The sequence below is a fragment of the Zophobas morio genome, unplaced genomic scaffold, assembly GCF_036711695.1.
Source record: "Zophobas morio isolate AGI-343-1 ecotype UQ-CSIRO unplaced genomic scaffold, CSIRO_AGI_Zmor_V1 ptg000021l, whole genome shotgun sequence".
Classification (NCBI taxonomy): Eukaryota; Metazoa; Arthropoda; class Insecta; order Coleoptera; family Tenebrionidae; genus Zophobas; species Zophobas morio.
Genome location: NW_026972126.1, coordinates 16,532,409 through 16,545,932, shown reverse-complemented (window position 1 = coordinate 16,545,932; position 13,524 = coordinate 16,532,409). Strand labels below are relative to the sequence as shown.

Sequence of the window (13,524 nt, the reverse complement as noted above, 5' to 3'; positions counted from 1 at the left end):
GTAGTAAATTTTCTAGTTTTTCTAGATTCTCTAGACTTTCTAAAGTTTCTAGATTCTCTAAATTCTCTGTGCTTTAAAGGCTCTCTAAACTCCATAGATTCTCCAAATTTTTTCTAGAGTCTCCAACTCCTAAAATGCCTTGGTTGTCTAGGGTTTATGGACCCTCTATATTCTTTAAGATCTCTAGACTCTACACTTGCTAGATTTTATAAAGTTTTGTAGACTCTCTAAAATGCTTAGATTTGAGACGATTTAAATTATCTAGAAACTCTGTGGATATTTAACGCTCTCTGAGTCCTTGAAGGTTTCTAAATTCTCCGAGTTCTGTATGTTTTATATGGTTTCTAGATACCCTAGATTATCTATGATCAAAAGACCCTTTAGAATCAATAGATTCTCTGGGTTTAGAGACACTAAACTAAGGTGAGAGATTCTCGAATCTCGATCTAGGTTCTCTAGTCTCCATATTCTCTAAGTTTTGTGGACTCTATACTTACTAGATTTTATAGACTTTCTAGACTTTCTAGGTGTTATAAGTTTTCTAAAATGTTTAAATTCGAGGAGATTTAAATTATCTAGATACTTTGTGGACACTCTAGGCCCTTGAAAGTTTCTAAATTCTCCAGTTTCTATATGTTTTGTAGGGTTTCTTGATACCGTAGATTTTCTATGATCAAGAAGCCCTCTGGAATCAATATATTTTCTGGACATGCCATCTAAAGTTTATAGGTGTCTAGATTCACTTAACTTTATAAAGTTTCTAGAGTTTAGATTCTCTAAATTCTCTATGCTCTGAAGGCCCTCTAAACTCTCTAGACTCTATCTAGGTTCACTAGAGTCCACATATTCACTAAGATTTGTAGTTTCTATACTTGCTGAAATGATGTAGATACTGTGTGGCCATTTCAGGCCCTCTAGACCCTTGAAAGTGTCTAAATTTCCCGATCTCTATATGTTTTGTAGAGTTTCTAGATACCATATATTGTCTATGATCAAAAGACCCTCTAAAATGAATATATTCTCTAGACTTTCTAAAGTTTCTAGATTCGCTATGCTCTGAAGGTTCGCTAAAACCCGTAGGAGGCTCGTTTAGCTCTGTAGATTCGCTAGACTTTCTAAAGTTTTGAGAGTCTCTAAATTCTCTAATCCCTAAATTGCCTAGATTTCCTAGGTTTTATAGAGTCTCCATATTTTCTAAGATCTCTAGACTTGCTAGATTTTATATATTTTGTAGATTCTCTAGATACTGTAAGCTCTCTGAAATATTTAGATCCGAGGCGATTTAAATTATAGCTCTTGAAGGTTTCTAAATTCTCTAGCCTCTATATATTTTGTAGAGAGATATTCTAGATCATCTATAACCAGGAGGCGCTTTAGATTCTGTAGATTCTTTAGGTTTTTTTAATTTTCTAGATTCTCTATGCTCCTCTGGACTCTCTAGATTCTCCATATTCTCTAAGATCTCCAGGCTCTAGACTTGGTAGATTTTATAAATTTTCTAGAGTCTCTAAGTACTGTAAGCTCTCTAAAATATTTAGATTCAAAGAGATTTAAGTTATCTACCAACTCTGTGAACGTTTCAGTCTCTCTAAACCTTTGAAGGTTTCTAAATTTTCCTGGTTCTAGATGTTTTCTAGGATTTCTAGATACCCTAGATCAAGAGGTCCTCAAGAATCAATAGATTCCCTGGATTTCAGACCATCTTAGGTTTGCAGGTGTCTAAATTCACTAGGCTTTCTAAACTTCATAGACTCTCCAAATTTTCTCTAGATTCGCTAATCCCTAAATTACCTAGATTGTCTAGGTTCTTTAAAGTCTCCATATTCTCTAAAATTTCTAGAGTCTATTCTTGGTAGATTTTATAGATTTTCGATACTCCCTAGATGCTATGAGTTTTCAAAAATGTTTAAATTCTAGGCAATTTAAATGATCTTCATACTCTGTGGACATTTCAGGCCCCCAATGCCTTTGCAGGTTTCTAAATTCTCCGGGTTCTATGTATTTTGTAAGGTTTCTAGATACCCTAGATTATCTATGATCAAGAGTCCCTCTAAAATCAATAGATTCTCTAGATTCTTTTCATCTAAGGTTTATAGGTGTCTATATTCTGTAGAATTTCTCGATTCTTATCATCTAGGGTTTATAGGTGTCTATATTCTCTAGAATTTCTAAAGTTTCTAGATTGTCTAAATTTTCTAGTCTGAAGACTCTCTAAACTCCATAGACTCAAAATTTTCTCTAAATTCTGTAATCCCTGAATTGCCTAGATTTTCTAGGTTTTCTAAAGGCTCCATATGCTCTAAGATATCTAGACTTTAGACTTAATAAATTTTATATATTTTGTAGACTATCTAGGTACTATAAGCGCTCTAAAATATTTAGATGCGACGCGATTTTAATTATCTGGATACTCTGCCTATATTTCGAGCTCCCTAGCCCTTGAAATTTTCTAAATTTTCTAGGCTCTATATGTTTTGTAGGGAGATGTCCTAGATCATATATAATTACGAAGCCCTCCAGATTCTGTAGATTTTCTGTTTTCTAAAGTTTCTAGATTCTCTATGCTCTGAAGGCCCACTAAAACCCGTAGGGGGGCCGCTAGGTTCTGTAGATTCTCTAGACTTTTTAAAGTTTCAAGATTCTCGAAATTCTCTATACTCTGAGGGCTCTGTAATCTCCATAGACTCTAAATTCTCTAATCCCTAAACTGCCCAGATTTCCTAGGTTCTCTAGAGTCTCCCTATTCTCTAAGATTTCTAGACTATTGTAGACTATCTAGGTACTGTAAGCTCTCTAAAATATTTAGGTGCAAGGCAATTTAAATTATCTGGACACTCTGTGGATATTTCGAGCTCCCTAGCCCTTGAAGGTTTCTAAACTCCCTAGGCTCTGTATGTTTTGTAGGGAGTTATCCTAGATCATCTATAATTAGGAGGCCCTCTAGATTCTCTACACTTTTTTAATTTTCTAGATTCTCTATGCTTATGTGGGCTCTCTAGACTCCATAGGTGCTCTAAACTCTTTCTCGATTCTCCATATTCTCTAAGATCTCTAGAGTTGCTAGATTTTATAAAGTTTCTAGGCTCTCTAGGTACTATAAGGTCTTTAAAACATTTAGATCCGAGGTGATTTAAATTATTTAGACACTCTGTCGACATTTCAAGCCCTCTAGGCCTTTGAAGGTTTCTAAATTCTCCGGGTTCTATATGTTTCGTAAGATTTCTAGATACCCTAGATTTATCTATGATCAAGGGTTCCTCTAAAATCAATAGATTCTCTGGACCCTATCATCTAGGATTTATAGGTGTCTAGATTCTCTAAAATTTCTAAAGTTTCTAGATTCTCTAAATTCTCAAGTCTCTGAAGACTCCTAAACTTCATAGACACAAAATTTTCTCTAGATTCTCTAATCCCTAAATTGCCTAGATCTTCTAGGTATGCTCTAAGATTTCTAGACTCTAGACTTACTAAATTTTATATATTTTGTAGACTATCTAGGTACTGTAAGCTCTCTAAAATATTTAGACGCAAGGCAATTTAAATTATCTGGATACTCTGTGGATATTTCGAGCTCCCTAGCCCTTGAAGGTTTCTAAATTCTCTAGGCTCTGTATGTTTTGTAGAGAGTCATCCTAGATCATCTATAATCAGGAGGCCCTCTAGATTCTCTAAGCTTTTTTAATTTTCTAGATTCTCTATGCTTCTGCGGGCTCTCTAAACTCCATAGGTGCTCTTAACTCTTTCTGGATTCTCCATATTCTCTAAGATCTCTAGGTTGCTAGATTTTATAAAGTTTCTAGGCTCTCTCGGTACTATAAGGTCTTTAAAACATTTAAATCCGAGGTGATTTAAATTATTTAGACACTCTGTCGACATTTCAAGCCCTCTAGGCCTTTGAAGGTTTCTAAATTCTCCGGGTTCTATATGTTTCGTAGGATTTCTAGATACCCTAGATTTATCTATGATCAAGGGTTCCTCTAAAATCAATAGATTCTCTGGACCCTATCATCTAGGATTTATAGGTGTCTAGATTCTCTAAAATTTCTAAAGTTTCTAGATTCTCTAAATTCTCAAGTCTCTGAAGACTCCTAAACTTCATAGACACAAAATTTTCTCTAGATTCTCTAATCCCTAAATTGCCTAGATCTTCTAGGTATGCTCTAAGATTTCTAGACTCTAGACTTACTAAATTTTATATATTTTGTAGACTATCTAGGTACTGTAAGCTCTCTAAAATATTTAGACGCAAGGCAATTTAAATTATCTTGATACTCTGTGGATATTTCGAGCTCCCTAGCCCTTGAAGGTTTCTAAATTCTCTAGGCTCTGTATGTTTTGTAGAGAGTCATCCTAGATCATCTATAATCAGGAGGCCCTCTAGATTCTCTAAGCTTTTTTAATTTTCTAGATTCTCTATGCTTCTGCGGGCTCTCTAAACTCCATAGGTGCTGTTAACTCTTTCTGGATTCTCCATATTCTCTAAGATCTCTAGGTTGATAGATTTTATAAAGTTTCTAGGCTCTCTCGGTACTATAAGGTCTTTAAAACATTTAGATTCGAGGTGATTTAAATTATTTAGACACTCTGTCGACATTTCAAGCCCTCTAGGCCTTTGAAGGTTTCTAAATTCTCCGAGTTCTATATGTTTCGTAGGATTTCTAGATACCCTAGATTTATCTATGATCAAGGGTTCCTCTAAAATCAATAGATTCTCTGGACCCTATCATCTAGGGTTTATAGGTGTCTAGATTCTCTAAAATTTCAAAAGTTTCTAGATTCTCTAAATTATCTAGTCTCTGAAGACTCCTAAACTCCATAGACTCAAAATTTTCTCTAGATTCTCCAATCCCTAAATTACCTAGATTTCCTAGGTTCTCTAGAATCTCCATACTCTCTGAGATTGCTAGTCTAGATTTGCTAGATTTTATAAATTTCCAATACTCTCTACGTACTGTAAAAAATTCGAGGCGATTTAAATTATCTAGAAATTCTGTGGACATTTTAGGCCCTCTAGGCTTTTAAAGCTTTCCAAATTGTCGGGGTTCTACATGTTTTGTAGGGTTTCTATATACCCTAGATTGTCTATGATCAAGAGGTGATCTAGAATCAATAGATTCTCTGGACTTTATACCATCTAGAATTTATAGACACTAAACTAAGGTATTCTCTAGACTTTGTAAAGTTTCTAATACTCTATGTTTGGCTAAAGTTTCTAGATTCTTGAAATTGTCGATACTCTGAAGGCTCTCTAGAGAGCTCTCCGTAAACTCTAAATTCTCTGTAGATTCTCAAATCCATAAATTGTCTAAAATGCCTAGGTTCTCTAGAGTCTAAATTTTCCAAATTCTCCATGTTCTGAAGGCTTTTTAAACTTGATAGATTCTCTTGATTCTCTCTAGAATCGCTAATCTCTAAATTGCCTAGATTGGATATGTCTAGGCCCCTAGGCCTTTGAAGTTTTCTAAATTCTTCTTGACCAGGGCTTCTACACTCTGTAGATTCTCTAGGCTTTCTAAAATTTCTAGATTCTCTACGCACTGAAGGCTCTCTAAACTCCATAGATTGTATAAATTCTCTCCAGCAGACGATAGAAATTGTCAAGATTCTCTGGACATAATATATAATATATTCTGTCTATAATTTCTAGACACTATATTCTGTAAATATCTCATCCTCTATATATATGTTTTGTAGGGTTTCTCATGTGGTTAATTGTTTGTAAAATAAAGTGGTAGTACTTTATTTCATTCAATTTTAATGTTTTTTTATTCGTAATTTTTTTTTTATGAAATAAACACTCAAATGTGAATGAAAAAAAAGTTTCTTGAATCTGTTTTTTGCGTGATGTTGATTTTATCAAAAAATAATTTTAACATTGAAGATGATAAACTGGCAGTTGAAACGTAATTTTCAATAAAGTAAAAACTTTATTTGTTAATATAATTGGTATTAATTACATGCTGTTTCTTTTTTACACAGATAATCCATTTCTCTTGCAAATATTTTTTCCATTGAAAGAAATGGGCATTTTTTTCCTCGTCTTATTATTCCACTCGGCATTTGCCTCATTATATAACCCGTCAATCTCGTAAAAAATCCTCCTATTTTACAACTTGTTGCATAAACGTAAATAACCATTTTAGTTCTTCATTCATTTTTTAATCGATTTGACTTTTTGTACCACAAGCATCGTAAGTGCATCGGATCATCGCACTACCCGAACCCGCCGTTTGCATCCTGACCAACTTTCCTTATTCGTCGACTCGCATCTTCCTCGCGTGCCACCTCGCTCCGCTGCACCGTATGCAACCCAGAGCCCGCCATAAACCTCGTCCACCCCGAGGCACCAGCTACCTCGCTTACCCATATGCCGGTGCCGTACCGTGCAGCGGTGCACGAGAGCGAGTGGGAGTAGTCGCGTCGCCGTGCCGGTTCTTCTTCAAGCCGCCAGTTCTAATCCGGCTCTCGTACAGCGCAGTCGTCCGAGCAGGCTTCCGGTGCGTATCGCCACTACCGGAGCGTAACGTCGACCTCTGAACATTTTGTTGTTATCGTGCAACGGTTGTCCTGACAACGGTACAAACAATCGATAGCACCAGACGCTAGTGCAAGTGTGGTGAAAGACATGAGTGATTTTTGAAAAAAAATCGAAAAATTTTTTACTATGGAGAAGGCGATTTTGGGATTGTTGGTGCTGGGGGGGCTCTGCGCGGGGTTGGAGCTGAGGAACGGGGCCTACGAGGACTTCGTGGTGCGGATCACCGAGGGCGTCCCCGTCAAGGACTGCAGGATCGTCCTTGATAACCTGGAGGTAAAAATCGGGGAATTTTGAGATGGGTTGTGTAATAGTTTGCGTTCCATTTAACGCCGAACAATAAGTGACGAAAGTGGTCGAACATCGGCAATTTTGTGCTAGGCGATGCAAAACCGGACCGTGGCAAAATTTAATTTTGGTTTCAGAGTGTAAAAATTAAAAAAAGTCCGGATTTTTTTATTAGTAGAGCGCCGAAATTGTGAAAAAAAAAATCTAGGGTTTTTTCAAGTTCTTGAAACACTACTTTCGTTTAAATTTTTTCGGCCAAGAATCATCAGCGTGTTCGGAGGCAATTTGGTTGAGCTTAGTTTTTACACACTATTCGACTTTCACTTTTTGTGAATCTTCAGCTTTCCGTAATTTCCATAATCAATATCTATCTGTACTTAATTCTTAACCTTGGCAACAAAATTGGGTTTAGTCGAAACTGTAACTTTTAACTGAGTTTTGATAATTATCCTTGAGGTCTTCACATTTAAAATTTATTTAATATGATTATGTAAGACAACTAAAAAAAAATAAATGTACATCTAATCATTTCCTTAATAGTACAAAAATAATGTAATGGTGTATAAGGCCGCTAAAAAGTGAAGCCACTTTTTACTACTTATTTAAAAAATGTTGAATGTCGAAAGCATGTTTTTAAAAAAAGTAAAAGAGAAACTAGTTCACTTTTAAAATATGTAATACAAATCAAAAATATTTTGGTTCAGAGTTGATTAACGCATTTTATTTGGTTGGTATTGCCGTGCCATTTAAATTCAATGAAAAATTATTAAGTTCCTTCATCGCAAAGTGTGTTGAATTTTATATATGCGTCTTAAATCACGAAAAAAGTTTACAAAAAAACATGGTCCAGTTGGCTATGAAAAATTAGATGTTTATCAAGAATCTCAAGTTATTAAATTCTGTGACGTTTGCTGTGCTAGAAAACGTCAAGATAAGTTTCGTTGTACTGTATTATTGAAAATAAACCAAGTAAATATTTACAAATCTGAAACATCTAAAATTCTTGGCGTCAGTGATAAGTCACCATTTAAGTGTTAATTTATTTATACCTTTTGTACAATTAGCAAAATGACAAATGTTTTTAATTCGCTGTTTCCAACTATAGTGTGTCACAGCCAACTCTAAATCCAAGCAAGTTTTATTTAAATATTTTCTTACGTTATATATCAAATCAATATCATATCAATATCATTTTCCAAAAGCAAATAAATCTTCTGAATTTATTTTTAGTTCATGAATGGTTTTTGAATGATGAAAAAATTAAAGATCTCATTTGGCTATTAAAAGTTCTAATTATTTGTAACTTTACATATTTAGTGTCTCACTAGGCTGTATTTTTGGGTCATAATAATACTAACCCAACAATTTTACTAAAAATAAATAAATAACAATGGAGTTGAAATCGCAACTAATATCGTTGGATCACAGGCAGAATAGTCGGAGTCCATCATGAAAACTTTGAATTAGGAAAACTATGTTTGAAGAGCATTATTATTGTTCAGGGATTTATGGTGGTGATGGGTTTTCCCCTCAGTTTTAAAATTAATTATCTTCTTCAATAGCGCAATTGAAGTAGGGAGTAATTTTTGTAAAAAAAAAAAAATGTTTTATATATAACAAAAGTGTCTCATAAATAAACTACGAAAATTGCAAAAATTATAAGTTAAAAAAGGAATCTTGGTGCTGCATATAAGTGATTGAACACCCTGTATATTTGCACATGTATGTCACAAAATAAACACAGTTAAAAATGATACACGGTTACCAAAATAAAAAAGTCTTTGAATTAATTGAGATATGAAATAATCTTTGTGAGTAGGTTTTCGTTCATTTTGAAAATATATCGTAATTAGAAAAAACTAAAATCCCAGTTGCCTGTTAAAAGTAATGATTATTTCTAATTTTATCTATTTGTTGTCGCGCAAGGCTGTATTTTTGGGTCATATCAATACTAACCCTACAATTTTACCAAAAAAGTGAATAACTAGAAATTTCATAAATTTAGAATAAATAAAGAATAAACTACGAAAATTTCAAAATTTGTAAGCTAAAAAAGGAATCTTAGTGCTGCACATTAGTGATTGAACACCCTGTATATTTGTATATTTAAGTCACAAAGTATGCACAGTTAAAAACGATACGCAGATACCAAAATAAAATAATTTTTGAAGTAATGGATAATTGAAATAATTTTTTCGGATAGGTTTTCGTTCACTTTGAAAATATTTTTACTTGGAAAAAATTAAAATCAGAGTTGGCTTTTAAAATTAATAATTATTTATAACTTTACATATTTAGTGCCTCAGTAGGTGATATTTTTGGGTCATAATAATACTAACCCAACAATTTTACCAAAAAAAGTAATAACTAGAAATTTTATAAATTTAGAATAAACAAAGGATTAACTACGAAAATTTCAAAATTTGGAAGTTAAAAAAGGAATCTTAGTGCTGCACATTAGTGATTGAACACCCTGTGTATTTGTATATTTATGTCATAAAATAAACACGGTTAAAAATAATACACGGTTACCAAATCAAAAAATTTCTTGAAATAAATGGGATACGAAATAATCTTTTTGAAAAGGTTTTCGTTCATTTTAAAAATATATCGTAATTAGAAAAAACTAAAATCCCAGTTGGCTGTTAAAAGTAATGATTATTTATAATTTTATCTATTTGTTGTCGCGCAAGGCTGTATTTTTGGGTCATATCAATACTAACCCAACAATTTTACCAAAAATGTGAATAACTAGAAATTTCATAAATTTAGAATAAATAAAGAATAAACTACGAAAATTTCAAAATTTGGAAGTTAAAAAAGGAATCTTAGTACTGCACATTAGTGATTGAACACCCTGTATATTTATGTATATTTAAGTCACAAAGTATGCACAGTTAAAAACGATACGCGGATACCAAAATAAAAAAGTTTTTGAAATAATTGATATATGAAATAATTTTTTCGGTTAGGTTTTCGTTCACTTTGAAAATATTTTTACTTAGAAAAAATTAAAATCTGAGTTGGCTCTTAAAATTAATAATTATTTATAACTTTACTTATTTAGTGTCCCAGTGGGTTATATTTTTGGGTCATAATAATACTAACCCAACAATTTTACCAAAAAAATTAATAAATAGAAATCTCATAAATTTAGAATAAATAAAGAATAAACTACGAAAATTTCAAAATTTGGAAGTCAAAAAAGGAATCTTAGTGCTACACATTAGTGATTGAACACCGTGTATATTTGTATATTTATGTCATAAAATAATACACGGTTACCAAAACAAAAAATTTCTTCAAGTAATTGAGATACGAAATAATCTTTTTCAAAAGGTTTTCGTTCATTTTAAAAATATAACGTAATTAGAAAAAACTAAAATCCCAGTTGGCTGTTAAAAGTAATGATTATTTATAATTTTATGTATTTGTTGTCGCGCAAGGCTGTATTTTTGGGTCATATCAATACTAACCCAACAATTTTACCTAAAAAGTTAATAACTAGGAATTTCATAAATTTAGAATAAATAAAGAATAAACTACGAAAATTTCACAATTTGGAAGTTAAAAAAGGAATCTTAGTGCTGCACATTAGTGATTGAACACCCTGTATATTTGTATATTTAAGTCACAAAGTATGCACAGTTAAAACCGATACACGGATACCAAAATAAAAAAGTTTTTGAAATAATTGAGATATGAAATAATTTTTTCGGATAGGTTTTCGTTCACTTTGAAAATATTTTTACTTAGAAAAAATTAAAATCTGAGTTGGCTTTTAAAATTAATAATTATTTATAACTTTACCTATTTAGTGTCTCAGTAGGTTATAATTTTGGGTCATAATAATACTAACCCAACAATTTTACCAAAAAAATTAATAAATAGAAATCTCATGAATTTAGAATGCAAGTTTTGGAGTTTTTTAGCTTTTTATTTATTCCGCGTCCACATAAGTATATTTTGTTTACCTTATCGATTTGAATACGAGTTTTTCTTTGTATCCCGAAGTAAAATTAATAAATAATTACCACACTATAAATTCAGTTGAAAGCGTAACTAGCATTGTCGTTGACTCAGGCAGAATGGTCGGAATTGATAATAAAGATTTTGAAGTAGATAAGCATGCTGGAAGGGTATTATTATTCAGGGATTAATGGGGATGATAGGTTTTCCCTTCAGTTTTAAAATTCATTATCTTCTCTACTGAAGCAATTGAAATGGGGAGTAATTTGCATAAAAAAATGCATGGAAAAAATAAATATCTTCAAATTTTGCTTATAATTTTTACGGTATTAAAACGATGGGCTTGTATATTAAGGATATTATTAAAACTTCATTTCGTGAGGTGAGTGACTCCTCATAAGTGCTTATTTTGGTTGTTACAAACAAGTGATATTTTGATTTGTCGTAGTTTTGCATTTGCTTCACTGAGTTGCCCCATTTGGCAGTAAATTTCAAAAAATACCGAACGGTACTATACCGTTCACTGCTCCGGTAGTCGTCGACCACTTCCAATTCAATTAATAAACAAACCGAGTAATTTAATCGCACCTTATGCAATACCTACGAATCGCCGTTCAATCCTCTCCGCTCTATCGCGGAAAACGTCGTCTGCGTCTTACACAACCGCCGATAAGACAAATTCCGCGTCTATCGTCCGCGGAAATCCAAAACCGTCTGCCCGCCAACAATCAGATTCCTTCCTTATCCCGCACTTACGCCTTACGCCAGCATTCGCGTCCGCCGCGGCCCCTTGTTCAGCTTTTAAAATTCCCCGATAACGCTCTCCGCCACTTAATGGTTCCCGAGAATAAATGCCGAGATTAATTTTATCTGCTCTTAACGGCCATAATTGCTTTTTTCCTCCATTGTCCCTCACAATGTGTAATTTCACGGATTTTAGAATGCACCTCCACGTACTGTCCCAGCGAAGCCTCCAATTTTCGCCTGCGACGCGGGAAATCGCGGTGAAATCGGGCCAGAAAAGAAACCGCCGCTTAATCAATTGTAAATAGTGGATTCGATTTGAAAGTGGAGACTGGGATTTTTTTATCACTTTATTGTTTGGGCATCGGCTGAGTTTATTTAATTGTCGATGGTACTTTTACTTGTGTAGTTGAGCGTGGATTTGGCCTCCTTCGTGTGAATCGGCGAGGTGGTTATGAAAATGTATGTAAATAAGGCAGATAAGGACATAAAAGTTCTTTTTTTGCTGAGGTTATCTGACTAGTCGGCTAATAGTTGGGCTGTTAATCAGCGTTTTTCTCTCGATGGTTGAGCATTCCTGAAATGGCAGGAATGGCAGCCATGCCACTGTGGATTGTGACGTCGGCGCATGCTATTGTTTTTATACGCAGAACGTTATTTTTGTACCCATTAAAATTCTATCACGTGGTTTAATATATTACGACGGTCTAGAGTCGATTTCAGTAATACAAAATGAGTTCACGATTTAAAAGAATTCTCGATAGGTTGAAAAAGAAGATAAAGAAAATGATGTACCTTTCAGTATTATGAGTATATCTAGAGATATAGTGAATGACAGCTTTTTAAATTCTTTAGATCCTTCTAATTTAGACACTGAAGTTAAACAAACTGTTAATTGTGTCTGAAAATATGAAACTAAAATCACTAATTTTGATAACTGTCAAGTTTATAACTAGTAATGCAGGGAATCCTATACTATGTTTACCGAACAGATGGAGTTGCAAGAGTATTGTTTTTTATTTCGTCAATTATAAAATTCTGTCCTTATTTTTGATTACATTTTTATATGAAAAGATCACCAACTCCGCGATTTTTTCGAAAATACAAAAGACATTTTTTGAGCATCCTTTGAAAATCGCACAAAGACATGTTTTTGTAGATTTCGACTTGTGGAAGTTATTTTTGACCTCATTTTCTCGAAAATTCCAACCATCGATGAAATGAAAAATCAAAAAAAAAATATTTTCATACTGAAATTTTCGAAAATCTTAGTCCGGGACTATCAATCAAGATACAAATGTATAGTTTGTTCAAAAATTAAAAACCAACACCTGCTGAATTAAGTTGGTATCAAATAAAAATCTCCCTAGACAGTGTTGTCGGTTGAGTTTTCGTATTATGTTGCTTTTTAATTTTTGAATAGATATCACAGTTTTTGATATCCATATTTAAAAAATTTCAAATTCCAAAACAAAAATTTTCGAAAATCTTGGACCGGGACCATCAATCAACATATAAAAATATTTCCCAGAATTTTTTTTTATTTTTAGGCAACTTTTCAAAAATCTTAGTTTTTCAATGAATTTGTTGACCTTTTTTGATACCCTTCAAAAATTGCCAAGACATTTTTTGTAAAATTTCAACCATTTTTTCATGGATAAACAAAAAGATAACGGTTTTCGGTAGACTACTTTGAAAAATTTCGTTTTCAAACCGAATTTTTTGAAAAACTTGGCCCCGGGCTATCAATAAACATACAAAATGTTTTTCCCAGTTTTTTTTTATAATTTTTGGGCAACTTTTTAAAAATCTCAATTTTTCAATATCGTAGGAATTTTTTGGCCGTTTTTCGGGACCCTTCGAATATTGCTGAAAGATATTTTCTTCGAATTTTTAGAAATTTTTGGGCCGGTATACAAAATGTAGGTATTGCCAATCATTTTTTGAGAATTTTTAGACTTCAAAAATTTCGGTTTATTAATTACCCC

General features: G+C 33.1%; 1 protein-coding gene across 1 annotated transcript in view; it reads left to right on the top strand.

Moving 5' to 3' along the window:
• The first annotated feature begins 6,386 nt into the window (after positions 1–6,386).
• The window catches only part of LOC135132188 (calcium-activated chloride channel regulator 4-like), a 35,505-nt gene continuing 28,367 nt past the window's right edge, over positions 6,387–13,524 (top strand). Inside the window, exon 1 of the mRNA XM_064060181.1 lies at positions 6,387–6,811. Coding sequence (XP_063916251.1) covers positions 6,665–6,811 — 147 coding nt within the window. The 5' untranslated portion in view covers positions 6,387–6,664. The remainder of the gene's footprint in view (positions 6,812–13,524) is intronic.